Below are 15,252 nucleotides of genomic sequence, written 5' to 3' on the forward strand. Positions count from 1 at the left end.
ACATGTGCCACGCCAAAAAAGTCCCCAGACTTGGAACGCAGGCATTTTGCACCAGACTCCAGAATGGCCATTGGATGAGATTTTTTTTCCCGAAGTCACAGCCCAGGCCAGCTCCCCAGCCCTAGAGTACTTGGAGGAGGCAAAGACTGAAGCTCCCACCCCCTCCCCCAGCGTGCTATGGCACACAGTACATAGTCACTGAGCCAGCACCAATCCGGCACAAACAATGTTCAAATTTGACAGATTAGGGGCTGAGGAGTCCATCCCAAATGATTTTGTATCAAATCAAGGTGTTTTGAGGCAGAAATTAAAGGTTAGAAAAAAAGATTGGTTTTAAAATCCAAGATGGCCGCCACCACGAATCTGCACCAAAAACAGCAAAAATAAACAAAAAACTGAAAATAAAAAATAGCTATTTGGGGTCTGAAGAGGACATGAATCCTACCCAAAGAAACTGTGAAAAATTATTTTAAAACCATTTAAAAAGCCATCCACAAAGGTCCCATAGGAAATAATGGAGGGTTACTTTCAGTCACTGAAGTGCCTTGCTATCAGCATTTTCATTCAGCAGCTGAATGGATAAAAGGAATTTCTGCCTCAGAAACAGCTCCAAATGGACCAGCATGAAGATCTTCAGATTGCCAGTTGGATGGACTCCGACTGTGACCTCCGCCCCCATGGATCCTTGCCACACAATTGGGGGCAGAAAAAGCAGCCACGCCTTGAAACCCGGGGCAGGAGGAGGAGTACACTCCAGACAAATACAGCCTGTGTTTAAAACGAATGACATGGTAGCAGGCAAGCAAATAATAATAACTTTATTCTTGTATACCGCATTACCATGGAAGTTCTATGCGGTTAACAGATGAAGAGACTGTACATTTACAGCGAAGTTACATTTTCAGCGATGCTACATTTACAGTGAAGTTATTTTTACAGCTAGGTTACATTTGCAGTGAAGTTACATTTGCTGTAAGTTACATACAGCGGAGTTACATACAGCAGTGTTACATACGGCGGTGATACATACTGCGGTGTTCGATAAGGCAGAGCAGAGGCATTTAGTATTGGGAGTAACGAAGATGGGATAATTAGTTGGATTGAGTGATCCATTTTGTTAAACCATTTAGTGGCTAACAAGATTGGAGGAGTCAGAGAGTCTGGAGGTAAGTCGAGGTCAGAGGGACCCCAAGTTCTAGAAGGGTGGCACACAGCAGGCTGACTCCAATAGAGTTTCTCTGTGAAGCAACAGTCTAGCTCCATGGGACTGTGTCCTTTTTTCCGACAGGGGACCACCTGAAGGAGTCTCAAGGTACTGAAGCCACCAAAGAAAATTAACTTTTAAGCGAAAAAAATTAGAAACAAAGTAGAGCAACTGAAAGATTTCTGCCCAGATTGCTTGCAGAAATTGAAACTTGATATGTTTACTAGCTCTCAGTCTAAGAGGGTGGAGCAAGTGCTCACAAAAGTGTTGGATTTCTGCAACTCTTGGATTTCGGGTTGGAATTGATCACCTAGCACAATGTCTCTCAAACTTTCTCGAGCCAGGGCACACTAAAGGTAGTGGCCATAGCTTGAGGCACCCAGAAGTGTGCACACGTTGTCGTGATGACATCACGCATATGCATAACATCATCACATCGACGTCCGCACATGTGCAGAGGCCCTGAGATGCCAGTAGGGGGTGCCAACATGGAAGAGGGTCGGAGAGGAGAGGCACTGGCACCAGTAGTTTTTCTCAACTACTTCAAGCTGAGTACCCCCTAAGTCTAACAAATATCAACTGAGTACCCCAACCACAGACCTCCCTAGGCCTACCCAAGCTCTGCCCCAGATCCCATCCCCTTTACTAATTGTAATGCAACTTTTTCCATTCATTCTTCATATACACACAATATACACAGCAGATAAAAATTCTCAAAACTGACACATTTCAATCACTATATCGAAAATAAAATCATTTTACCTACCGGCGATCCTCTTCAGGCTGCTGTAATTAGCTTTAAAGGTGAGACCGGGAGGCCATGGGAGAAGCTAGAAGATGCTAGAGAGAAGGGGGAAACATGCAGCCTTTGGCCTGTACCGCGTAGGGAAGTCAGCTGGCAGGTGCCTCTCTTCCTCCTCAGTGTGCTGCGGCACACTTGGAATCTCAGAAGGCACACAGTTTGAGATACACTGACCTAGAGTATGGAATCTTGAAGGGTCATAACAGAATTCTTATTGCTTAAGCCTTAGATTCCCTGAGAAGAGGCCAGCTGAACTTGGATGTACTCCATTAAGATGGAGTCAGCTACTGACCCCTGACAACACACAGTGAGGAAACCACCCTGTGATGTTTCATGGCAGAGTACAGGAATGGTTTGCCATTGCCTTCAGCTGTGCAGCATGTGGCTCCACTATGTTGCTGATGCCCAACATAGGGCAGTTGACTTCTCACCTGTGTGGTCCATCATTGCTCCTGCAACAGAAAGCAAGCCAGCCTGATAAACCCAGAGGTACAAGTAAAATAGTTCCATAAAAATATTCCCAGTTACAAGTCTTTCAAACAATGAAAATAAAGTTATGTTCATGATTTTTCAAGTTTCAAGAGAGGCTTAGCTTATCTGCACTGTATGGTGAGAAGCCACGTTCCACCCCCTCTGGCTTTCATATCACTTCACATCATTCATGGTTCGTAAAGTACTTGATTTGCAATCTGTTTTCCATAGAAACCCAAAAACTATGAGCAAAGTTCACTGTGGTAAGGAGCATCATGATCAGAGACTCTAAGATGAACAGTCATCAGATCCAAGAGAGGGGGAGAGAAGAAACCAGCATTACTGAGGGAGGATCAGTCAGCACTGCCCAGGAAAGGATGAGAGAGGGAAGTGAGAAGAGTCAGTACTCCCCAGAGGAGAGGGGGGAAACAGCATTATCCAGAGAAGAGAGGAGTCAGATTTCCCTAGGGAAGGTGAGGGAGGAATGATTAGTATTCCTGAAGAGCAAGGAAGAAAGAATGGGCTGCATTCCCACATCCTACATCCAACTTTGTCAGGGATGCAATGTGTGTAGGTGCCTGTGTGTGGAGACTCTGAGGCAGAGAGTGCAGAGTAATACTGGTACCTTTTATCTGGCCCAGTTCTTTCTTATTACTCAGGTGCTGATTGTCAGTGCTTTTACAGAGCTTAAGAGCAAGCATCTCTTGTGACTGCAGAGAGGAGTAGCAGGAACTTGCTGGGCAGAACAGCTTCTGTTTTTGTAAACCGTAGAGGCAATGGTCTCTAGTGACTGTGCAACACTCACACTTTGTGTCTGTTCATATACAGTGAGTACAGCTAGTGCCCTCCAAGAGATTATGCAGTGCAGTTGACAGTTTCCAGAGGTATGGAGTGCTGACAGTCAGCAGTCACCTGGGTTAGACACAGCTGATAGCAGCCTCCAGTAATACACAGTGCTGAGAGTAAGCAGTCTCCTGGGGTACATGTGGCTGAGAGCTAGCAGTCTCCAAGTCTACATGGTGCTGACAGGCTGTGGTCTTTAGGGATCATGTAGCACTGACTGTTGGCAGCCTTCATTCTTTTTTTGAGAATATTAGAGTTTTGACTCATGAAGGATCACAGAACTTTTACAGGATTTCTAAAAGACAAGAATAAACACATAGAAAAGTCAGAGTTACATGAGGAGGGAAGAGAGATGAGCTTCTCTCCCATCACAGATGACACAGCATGTCTACAGCTCTGCATATCAATCTTATCTAGTAATAATTTAATAATAATAATTTATTTTCTTATTTACCGCCCAACCGGAAGTTCTGGGTGGTTTACAGCAAGAGAACTGAGACATATCAGCGAAGACACAAAATAGAGTAGAATTCAGTGAAATACAATACAATGAAATACATTATGATGCAGTACAATGTAATATAATGTGAAATCATCGTATAAATTTACCACAAATTCACTGCTTGTATTCTCTCTTTGCTGCTTCTCAGCCTTTTTCTCTGCTGCCCTAACTTTACAGTAGCTCAGACATCAGAAAGAAAGGGTTGTGAGCATGTGAAAAATAAACTACACTGATCAGAGGTCACTGCAAATGAAAAGGACTATTGACCACTAACTTAAATGTGTTCCATAAGGTTAAAGCTGAGGCACAGTTTTAAGAATAGGCAGTCCCCGGTTTAAGAACACCCAACTTACGCCAAACTCGTACTTACAAACTGGGGTCCTGCCTCTCCCTTCCTGTGTCAATACGCCCCTTCTTCCTCCCTTCCTGTCCAAACGTGACCCTTCTCCTCTCTTCCCTGTCCCAACATACCCCTCATCGTTTTTCCCTCCATTCTGCATCCCAGATTCACACCTCCCACAGATGTTTACCTCCTCTGGTCGGCTCCCTCCCATCGCAGTTCTCTTTACAAAGCCACGGCAGTCCCTTCGTGCCTCCTGTGGGTGATTACCTCCAGCGGAATTTCCCTTCATGAAGCCGCAGCTGCTGGTTCCAGCACAAGGCTCGCAGCTGATCCAGAAGCCTTCCCTCACATCAGAAAGAAATATTGGACATCTAATCTAATCTAATCCTTAGGTTTGTATACCACATCCTCTCCACATTCGTAGAGCTCGGCGCGGTTTACAGTGGAAGAAATAGGAAGGAACTACAACAGAGGGTTAGAGGTAGAAGTGTGAAGAAAATTTAGAGGACTTGGGATGCCAAGTTATAAGAGTTTCCTTGATTCCTAAATTGGAGGGAGATTTACATTTTTATGAAAAGCCAGGTTTTCAAATGTTTGCGGAAAACTTGGAGGGAGCTCAAGTTCCGAAGAGGGGAGGTAAGGTTATTTCAGAGCTCAGTGGTGATGGGAGAGGTGTGAGGTACAGATGGGAGAGGTGTGAGATACAGAGGTGATGGGAGAGGTGTGAGGTACAGATGCATGGGGAAGAGAGAGATGAGAGGGAGAAATGTTGGATGTGGTGGTGGTGGTGGTGGAGAAGGAACAGTGGAATAGATGAATAACAAAAGTAAGTGTAAACCTATATTTTCTTTCTATTTAAACTACAGTACAGTAAAACCTTACATAGTAACATAGTAACATAGTAGATGACGGCAGATAAAGACCCGAATGGTCTATCCAGTCTGCCCAATCTGATTCAATTTAAATTATTTTTATTTTTTATTTTTTTTTTCTTTTTCTTCTTAGCTATTTCTGGGCGAGAATCCAAAGCTTTACCCGGTACTGTGCTTGGGTTCCAACTGCCGAAATCTCTGTTAAGACTTACTCCAGCCCATCTACACCCTCCCAGCCATTGAAGCCCTCCCCTGCCCATCCTCCTCCAAACAGCCATGCACAGACACAGACCGTACAAGTCTGCCCAGTAACTGGCCTAGTTCAATCTTTAATATTATTTTCTGATTCTAAATCTTCTGTGTTCATCCCACGCTTCTTTGAACTCAGTCACAGTTTTACTCTCCACCACCTCTCTCGGGAGCGCATTCCAGGCATCCACCACCCTCTCCATAAAGTAGAATTTCCTAACATTGCCCCTGAATCTACCACCCCTCAACCTCAAATTATGTCCTCTGGTTTTACCATTTTCCTTTCTCTGGAAAAGATTTTGTTCTACGTTAATACCCTTTAAGTATTTGAACGTCTGAATCATATCTCCCCTGTCTCTCCTTTCCTCTAGGGTATACATATTCAGGGCTTCCAGTCTCTCCTCATATGTCTTCTGGCGCAAGCCTCCTATCATTTTCGTCGCCCTCCTCTGGACCGCTTCAAGTCTTCTTACGTCTTTCGCCAGATACGGTCTCCAAAACTGAACACAATACTCCAAGTGGGGCCTCACCAATGACCTGTACAGGGGCATCAACACCTTCTTCCTTCTACTGACTACGCCTCTCTTTATACAGCCCAGAATCCTTCTGGCAGCAGCCACTGCCTTGTCACACTGTTTTTTCGCCTTTAGATCTTCGGACACTATCACCCCAAGTTCCCTCTCCCCGTCCGTGCATATCAGCTTCTCTCCTCCCAGCATATACGGTTCCTTCCTATTATTAATCCCCAAATGCATTACTCTGCATTTCTTTGCATTGAATTTTAGTTGCCAGGCATTAGACCATTCCTCTAACTTTTGCAGATCCTTTTTCATATTTTCCACTCCCTCTTCGGTGTCTACTCTGTTACAAATCTTGGTATCATCTGCAAAAAGGCACACTTTTCCTTCTAACCCTTCAGCAATGTCACTTACATACATATTGAACAGGATTGAACCTTGTTTTGCGAGCATAATTCATTTCGAAAGCATGCTTGTAATCCAAAGCACTCGTTTATCAAAGCGAATTTCCCCATAGGAAATAATGGAAACTCAAGACAATTTGTTCCACAACCCAAAAATTTTAATACAAAATATTGTACTGTACTATATAGAGTAAAACAAATAACCTGCACTTTACTTTTGACTAGAATCTCATGGCTGGTGTGAGGGAGACGAGAGAGAGGAGAGGATGAGGGTGATGACTTTCACTATAACTAACAGAATCATTGCTATCTTTTGGCTCACTGGAATCTGTTTCTTTCTGTGTGACTTTAAAAAGAAACCTATCCAATAACAGTTGCTTCTGCCTCCTTTTGAGGATTTCATGGAAATGTGACATTGCATTGTCATTAAACAGATTAATTGCTCGCACTGCTACAGCCTTATTCGGGTGGTGCTTTTCTACAAAATTTTGCACTCTTTCACACATTTTAAACATCTCCCTAATTTTGTTTGAAGTGAGAGATTCCTCCGTCTTTTTCTCCTCCTCAGATGAGATCTCCTCCATAACCTCTTGCTTTTGTGCACAACACAGATCCATCAGTTCATCGGTGGTCAGCTACTGGCCATGTTCCTCCACCAGCTCTTGGATGTCATCCTCATTCATCTCCAGTCACATGGTCATCCCCCAAGGACACAAGTTCATTGACAACTGGTGGCTCCTGTTCTTGTGCAAATCCCTCCAAGTCATAGTCCAGTACGCAATCAGACTAGAGTTTTCTCCAAGTAAAATTGAGGGTTTTCTTGGTGACCCCATCCCAAGCTTTATCGATGATCTTGAGGCAGTTAACGATGTAGAAATTATTTTTACAAAACTCTCAGAGGGTAAGGTTTGTTCCATCAGTTACCTCGAAGCATCGCTGAAATAGTGCTTTGGTGTAAACTTTTTAAAGTTCAAAATGACCTGCTGGTCCATGGGCTGGAGTAGTGGAGTCATGTTGGGAGGAAGGAACTTGACCTTAATGAACTCGAATTCCTCCAGTAAGTCATCCTCAAGGCCTAGAGGATGAGCAGGAGCATTATCCATAATCAGCAAAACTTTGCGTTGCAGATTCTTTTCGAAAAGGTATTTCTTCACTGCAGGATTGAAGACTTCGTTGATCCACTCGACAAACAAGATACGAGAGACCCAAGCCTTGCTGTTGGACCTCCACATAACATTTAACTGGCTTTTCTGCACCTTGCATTTCTTGAAGGCTCATGGATTCTCGGAATGATACACAAGCAGGGGCTTGACTTTAAAATCCCTACTTGCATTAGCACAAAACAAGAGGGTGAGACGGTCTTTCATGGGCTTGTGACTAGGCATTGCATTCTCTTCTGCTGTAATGTAGATCCTCTTAGGCATCTTTTTCCAAAAAAGCCCCTTCTCATCACAGTTAAAAACTTGCTGCGGCAGGTAACACTCGGAAACTATGAGCTCCTGGAACATAGCAGCGAACATCTCAGCTGCCTCAGCATCCGATCTCATAGCCTCTCCATGCCTCACAACACTATGGATACCACTTCTCCTCTTAAAGTTATCTAATTATCCCCTGCTTGCATTGAAGCCTTCTTCATTTTCTGTCGACATACCTGGCAGTTTACTTACGAGGTCGGTATACAAGGCCTTTGCCGTCTCACAGATAATGTTCTCAGTCACAGTATCACCTGCGAGTTGCTTCTCGTTTATCCATATGAGAAACAACTTTTCTACATCTTCCAGAACTTGTGGCCGTTGCTTTGATACTCCCGTGACTCCTTTTGCACATCTAGCCTCAATTTTTTTTCTCTTTCTTTCTTTTTTAATATTGTGCTTCTGGATGATTTCCTTCTTAACTTCCACCGTAATCATCTCCTTCTTCATACTGCCTTCCTTTTCATGCTTCTTCATAGGGGCCATTGTTGTAGTACAGTTACTGTACAGAATAGGCACCCCTGCAGTTATGATGTGATGTGCTTACACTGTACGCACTTGTATTGCGCTCAGTTTTGATGTGGCGAACATATATTATGCTCACTTGTATTACACGTAAATTGTGCGCACCTGTACTGTGGGTAAGTTGCACGGGGAAACCGCGTGCACATCGTGCATGCTTGTATCACGGACAAATTTTGTGGTTTGCACTGCGTGTATTTTGTGTGTGCCTATGTCACGCTCATATTGTTCTCAGTTACGATGCTTATTCTACGTTCAGCTGCGCTCAGCGATGTATGTACTTGTACGTAGCGCGTGTCGACGTGCTCATATTGCAAGACAACGCTCATTGATCAAGTTAAAATTGTATAAAACATTTTGCTCATCTTGCAAAACACTCGCACACCAAGTTACTTGCAATCCAAGGTTTTACAGTACTTTGTTTTGAGGAATGTTTCTTTAATGTTTTTATAGACTATGTACTCTACAGAATTCGAGTTACGTAGAAAATCAACTTAAGAACGGTTTTACAAACGGAACTCGTTCTTAACCAGGGGACTGTCTGTAGTCTATATAGTTTCTGAATATGTGGGATTTTCAGCACACCAACCCTGGTGGTCATTCTCAAACCGAACATACCCAGGTCAATTAGCTATCAAAGAAAAAAGTGTTAAAGGTCTTCATGTACAGCTGGGAGGGGGGAAATTCTGTGCATACCGACACATGCTCAGAAATGCCTCTTTTTCATCTACATAAAAGTATGGGCACTAGGACAGACTGTGCAATGTTTAGATGGAGAAATTAACCCCACTGCAGTCATGATTCTTGCTCTTCCTCTGATCCACATTTTTAGCTTTCCCTCTATCGCAGTGGTTCTCATCTTACTTCAATCAGGACACACTTGATGGGCAGTGCTCACATAAGTGACACACTCCATACAAGACCTTCTATTCCCCCCTCCCCCACAAACAACAGGTGCAGGTCATAATTTGCACATATTCTCCGTGGAGGTTTCCATGCAAAAAGTTACATGTATACATCTATCCATACTGTCGGGTAAGGTGCTGTTATCTACTATGTTGCATAGTTTGGCGGCGGCGGTGAATAGTGTTATTTTACCTTGAAGCCCTTGAGTCAGGTCTCAAATATACATAAGAGACCTGACTCAAGGGCTTCAAGGTAAAATAACACTATTCGCCGACGACGCCAAACTATGCAACATAGTAGATAACAGCACCTTACCCGACAGTATGGAGCAGGACCTGCTCTTATTGGAACATTGGTCCTCGACTTGGCAGCTGGGCTTTAATGCCAAAAAATGTAAGGTCATGCACCTTGGCAGCAAAAACCCATGCAGAACTTACACTCTGAACGGTGAGACCTTAGCTAGGACTAGGGAAGAACGTGATTTGGGAGTAATCATTAGTGCAGACATGAAAACTGCCAAGCAGGTGGAGAAAGCTGCATCCAAGGCTAGACAAATGGTGGGATGCATCCGTAGAGGTTTCGTCAGCCGGAGGCCCGAAGTCATAATGCCCCTGTACAGATCCATGGTGAGACCTCATCTTGAATATTGTGTTCAATTCTGGAGACCACATTATCAAAAAGATGTGCGAAGAATCAAGTCGGTTCAGCGAATTACCACCAGGATGGTCTCGGGACTCAAGAACCTCCCATATGAGGAAAGACTGAATAAACTGCAACTATACTCGCTCGAGGAACGTAGAGAGAGGGGGGACATGATTGAGACTTTTAAATATATCACGGGCTGCATCGAGGTGGAAGATGATATCTTCTTTCTTAAAGGACCTTCAACCACAAGAGGTCATCCGCTGAAAATCAAAGGTGGGCAATTTCATGGCGACACCAGGAAGTATTTCTTCACTGAAAGGGTAGTCGATCATTGGAATGAACTTCCATTGCAGGTGATTAATGCCAGCAGCGTGCTCGATTTCAAAAAGAAATGGGATAGGTATGTGGGATCTCTAGCCGGGTGAAGTCTGGGGGTGGGTCATTAGCGTGGGCAGACTTGATGGGCTACAGCCCTTTTCTGCCGTCATATTCTATGTTTAAAAGATTAGGTTTTTACCTTTGCTAATGGGACCAGTGCATTATTTCCATCTACCCGCTAGGCTTTGTAGGAAGCCTCAAATTTCAGAGACTTAAACCCTACCCCTTTCTTACCTCAGCACTGGCCCTCCAGAAATCAGTCGAAAAGCAGCCAGGAACATTGCTAGGAGACACAGCCTGCACTGACAGAAGGGGCGCCTGAACTAGGGACCCCCCCAAACCAAGTGCTAAACCCATTCTGATGGCACTCTTACAAAGGCTGGTCAGAAAACTGAAATCCAGCTTACCAGTACTCGTAAAGACAGACAACTGGCAAATCAGCAAGGTACAGGGAAGGTTCCCGGAATAAAGTGTGGATTTACAAGAAAGAAGATTAGCAGATGTAAACACCTAATTTTTTGTTCTTGTACAATCCCACTTTATTCTAGGACCAGTGGGATGTAACAGATCAGTCCCGAAAATCCAGGGGGGACTGATGAGCCTACTGCCACATTGATCCTGTCAAATTTGGTGAGCATATGCAAGAAGGACCAGGTAGCAGCCCTGAAAATCTCATTCAATGAGAGTACCAATGACTCTGCCCATGAGGATGAAACACCTCTTGTAGAATGAGCCTGCACCGTGAGGGGGGGCTTCTTTCCAGCCATCATGTAAGCCGCAGAAATAGCCATACGGATCTATCTGGAAATGGTAACCTTAAAATCTGGCCTACCCTTGTGGGCAGGATCTGCAAGAACAAACAGATGGTCAGAGAGCCAAAACTCATTCATAACCTCCAGGTATCGCAACAACAGCTTGCGCACGTCCAAGGACCACAACACCTGGTTCTGCTCCCTCGAGCTTGAGGAAGCAAAAAGCAGGAAGCTGGACTTCCTGATTCACATGGAAAGTGGAAACCATTTTCAGAAGAAGAGAAGGAACAGTGCTCAGCATCACACCGGAATGCATAATATGCAGAAGAGGATCATGGTAGGAAAGAGCATGAAGCTGAGGTAATAGCCAGAAACACCGTCTTGATCATAAGATCAATAAGGGACATTTGCTCCAGAATTCATACGGTAGACAAGCCAGGTTAAGATTCCAAGTCAGACACGGAAGGTGCAACAGAGGCCAAAACCTCAGAGCACCTCACAGAAAATGGGTTACATCTGGATGAGCTGCCAAGAAGCCCCATACGAGAGCCCAACAATCTGCATCCAGAGAGAAGCTACCACTTGTCCCTTCTTCAGGCCATCTTGCAGAAGAAACTCCAGAACATAAGGAATCAACGGAACAGACGGGTCTAACTGCCTCAGGACACACCATGCCTGATAACATCTCCAAGCCTTCGCATATGCAGCCACTATGGATTTCTTTTGGTTGCGAAGCAACGTGGAAACCACAGCTGAAGAATAGCCCCAGCTAGTCAAGGCCATGTGCTCAATAGCCATGCCGTAAGACCAAAGTGGTTCGGATCCTGCATCACAATCGGACTCTGCATGAGAAAGTGATAGTGACAAGGTAGCCAGAGCCCCTGATCTCGGTGGAGCCGATCCAAGTCAGCATATCATGGCATACCATGGCCGCCTTGGCCAATCGGGCTTGACAAGCATCACCTCTGTGGGCCGCTATCCATTGCAACAGATGTCCTTCCTGTGGCCAGGGCTGAACCAGAGCATTCAGGCCTTCGCTGCTGGAGTGCTGTCTGGCAGATGAGGAGGACCGCTGGCCAGTGGGAGGGCCCGAGAAGAGATGAAAGCATCTGAAGGAATGAAAATTAGAGTGCTATGAACCTCTGGAAGAGTGGGATCTATTCACAGGCAACAACTTAGGCCTGTGATTCTGCACACTACCATGAGGTCATCCAGACCCTGGCCAAACAGCAGCTGTCACTTAAAGGGCAACCAGTTCAAGGTCACTTTAGAAGACGAATCACCAGACCACTGCTGAATCCAGAGCATCCTGCAAGCTGAAATGGATTAGGCAAAAAGCTTAGCAAAGACTTTCAAAATGTCATACAGAGCATCAGCCAAATAGTCCACTCCCAAGATTAGGCAATCCAAGTCATGATGCACCACAGTGTCAGGGTCATGTCAGTGCTTGGAATGGCATGCCTGTGCCCTGAAAGAAGAGGCCAATGGCTGTCGAATCAGCCACTTAAGGATGAAATTCACATGTCGGTCCTGAACATCCTTCAGGACCACTCCCCTGTCTCTGGGGAGAGAAGTGTGCTTGGTGACCTGCACCACCGAGGAATCCACCTGCAGGGAAGCAAAGTGCTTGTTAAAGGCATCTGCTATGGGATAAAGCCAAGACATGCCGCAAGCACATTTTGAGGGTCCCTCAGGTGCCTCCCAAATATCTGTAAGAATCCAAACTATGTCAGGATGATCAGGAAAAGAGGCAGATTGCGGCATCTGGTCACTCATGAGGGAACATTCTGCAGTGACAGGCTGCTCAGACTGCAGCTTTAATTCCTGGAGAGATTCGAAATCAAATCCACCAGAAGCACATGCTTGAAAAACTCTGCATACAGTGGGATCCTCCCCCAGATCCGGAGCGCCACACTGATCTGGATCCTGAAGAACTGTCAGATCTGCGACAGCCATTGTGTCCCCTACCCCCCAATGTAAGCAGAAGCATGGAGAGCGTATTTGGCGATTCCGTGGGCACTTTTGGCTTACCTGCCGGCACCCCCGAGGAGAGGCTATAGAAAAGACCCTGGTCCCTGCGGCCAGCACGGAGGCTGGCAGAAAGGAAACAGGTAGAAACTTCTTAGCCAAGTATGCCTGATACATCATGTTAAGGAAATCTGGGGAAAACCCATTCTCTGCAACAGAAGCCAACTCTTGCAGTCCAGTTTTGGAATGTTTGGAGGATTTACAAGGTTTGTCTCCTGAAACGCGCTTGCATTTTGCCTTAGTATCACCTGCACACACCTCAAAGTCCCCCAACGCCATTATCACAGGTGTTGGGGCAGAAGGCAAAGGAAGACCCTCTTCAGAGGTTGAAGGCAGTGGATCCGGACAAGCCTTGCACCCCCATGGGCCACAGCACACGTGGAACATGGATGCACCTCCGACAGTCATCAACCACAAATAAGGCATGAATTCATATCCTGACCTGGATTTTAGGGGTGGGGGTAGGGCATGCAGGTAAACCACTCCAAAAAACCTTTTTGAGACCCCCTAAAATTGCTTATTCAGACTGTAAACCTGTACTCACTGTTACATAGCTTTTCAGTGTTTTTGGTTACTCTGGCATGTTAGTTGGACCGAGCTTTGTTTTATCCCAGACCTGTCATCTGTGAACATATACGCCACAGTAACCCCTGATGCAGGCATTCCTCAGACGTCGAAACACAGTGCTGTGTCGGGTTTACAGCTTCTGTTTGTGTCCTTTTATGAAATAAATAAGTTGGATTCACATCAGTGTTCTTCAGTGGCGTGCTCATTGTCCGTTAACTGTTTTATACCCGTGGGTTCTCTGTCCTGTTGGACTTTTTGGTGTTTACTTGAATAGGAAAACACTGCATACAGAGCTGAAACAGCTTACGGTGAGATCCTCTGCCTTAGAAAGTCGAAAAACTGGACTTTGAATTTTCTGATTGCCCCACCATCCTGACATCCACAGCCAGGAACCTTTGCCACGCTAGGACACGCCACGTAGACGCCTAGCGGAAGGACACAGTCTGGCTCTGATCCCGGGCATGCCTCCATGGAACCACATAGCCTGCACTCGACCCACTAGCGGATGAACCTGGGGTGAGAAAGCTCTCAAGGGAACAGTCCCTGAATCTGATCTGTTGTGCAGGTGGTCCAGAGGGTTTACTGACAGGCAGAAGCAGACTTTTCCAACCGTCTGTTTATGTTTATGTTTATTTATTCATTTGATGAATCGCTTATCCAAAATTTACTAAGCGATTTACAGTAAGATGCATGAGCATTTTAAAAAACATATTAATAATATCAAGTACAAGATAAAAACAAACTCGTGAACTGACTGACACATAAACATTTTAAGACAAATATAAGTATTTTAAAAGACATATTAGTAATCTCAAATGCTAAATGAAAAACAGACTCGTGAACAGACAAAACACAAAGACACATAATGATAAAAAGGGAAAAGTTACATAATAGATATTTCGAGAAGAAAAAAGGGAACATTCAAGGGAGAAACATAAGGTAGGGATGACTTAACTACAGTAAAAAGTATAACTATTAAAGATTAAAAGCATCTTTAAAAGGGAAGTCTGTGATCTCTCGCAGTCAGAGCTGTCCCTACAGGGAACCTCTGCAGCACGAGGGTGAAAACTGTGAATGCAAAGACTGAAATTATATTAAATAAAACGAGCAGAAAAGAAAAGCTCTTGCAGGAAAACTGATTCCTAGAGGGCCAGTGTTGAGGTAAGAGGGGGTGGGGTTTAAGTCTCTGAAATTTGAGGCTTCCTACAAAGTCCTACTGCAGGGGTGCCCACACTTTTTGGGCTTGCGAGCTACTTTTAAAATGACCAAGTCAAAATGATCTATCAACAATAAAAAAAATTTTAAAAACACAAAGCACACTGAAAGGCAGAGAAAATGTTAATCATCATTCATATTCCGGGGTTTTTTCAAAGAGGTGAAGGCAGATGACTCTATGCAATGTCACCTCAGTAACAACCATACAAAAATAGACAAATATACCCCCTCCCTTTTTACTAAACCTTGATAACAGTTTTTAGCGCAGGGAGCTGCACTGAATGCCCCATGCTGCTCTCAATGCTCATAGGCTCCCGGCGCTAAAAACCACTATTGTGGTTTAATAAAAGGGGGCCATAGTGCAAAATATAGACAGCAGATATAAATGATCAAAACGGACACATTTTGATCACTAAAATGAAAATAAAATCATTTTTCCTACCTTTGTTGTCTGGTGATTTCATGAGTCTCTGGTTGCACTTTATTCTTCTGACTGTGCATCTAATATTTCTTCCCTTCTTTCAGCCTGCTGTATGCTTCCAGATCTCATTCCCTCCAC

The 15,252-nt window shown here is 44.6% G+C and overlaps 1 protein-coding gene across 3 annotated transcripts in view; it reads right to left on the reverse strand.

Annotated features, from left to right (window-relative positions):
* Positions 1 to 2,095: 2,095 nt before the first annotated feature.
* Positions 2,096 to 15,252, reverse strand: part of FLVCR2 (FLVCR heme transporter 2) — a 157,178-nt gene continuing 144,021 nt past the window's right edge. For all 3 annotated transcript variants that reach the window (XM_033950885.1, XM_033950884.1, XM_033950883.1), the window contains one exon: positions 2,096 to 3,615. Coding sequence is in view for 1 of the 3 variants with exons in the window: in XM_033950884.1 (XP_033806775.1) it covers positions 3,571 to 3,615 (45 nt within the window). In the remaining 2 variants the exon portion in view is untranslated. The remainder of the gene's footprint in view (positions 3,616 to 15,252) is intronic.

Source organism: Geotrypetes seraphini, chromosome 7 (genome assembly GCF_902459505.1).
Source record: "Geotrypetes seraphini chromosome 7, aGeoSer1.1, whole genome shotgun sequence".
Classification (NCBI taxonomy): domain Eukaryota; kingdom Metazoa; phylum Chordata; class Amphibia; order Gymnophiona; family Dermophiidae; genus Geotrypetes; species Geotrypetes seraphini.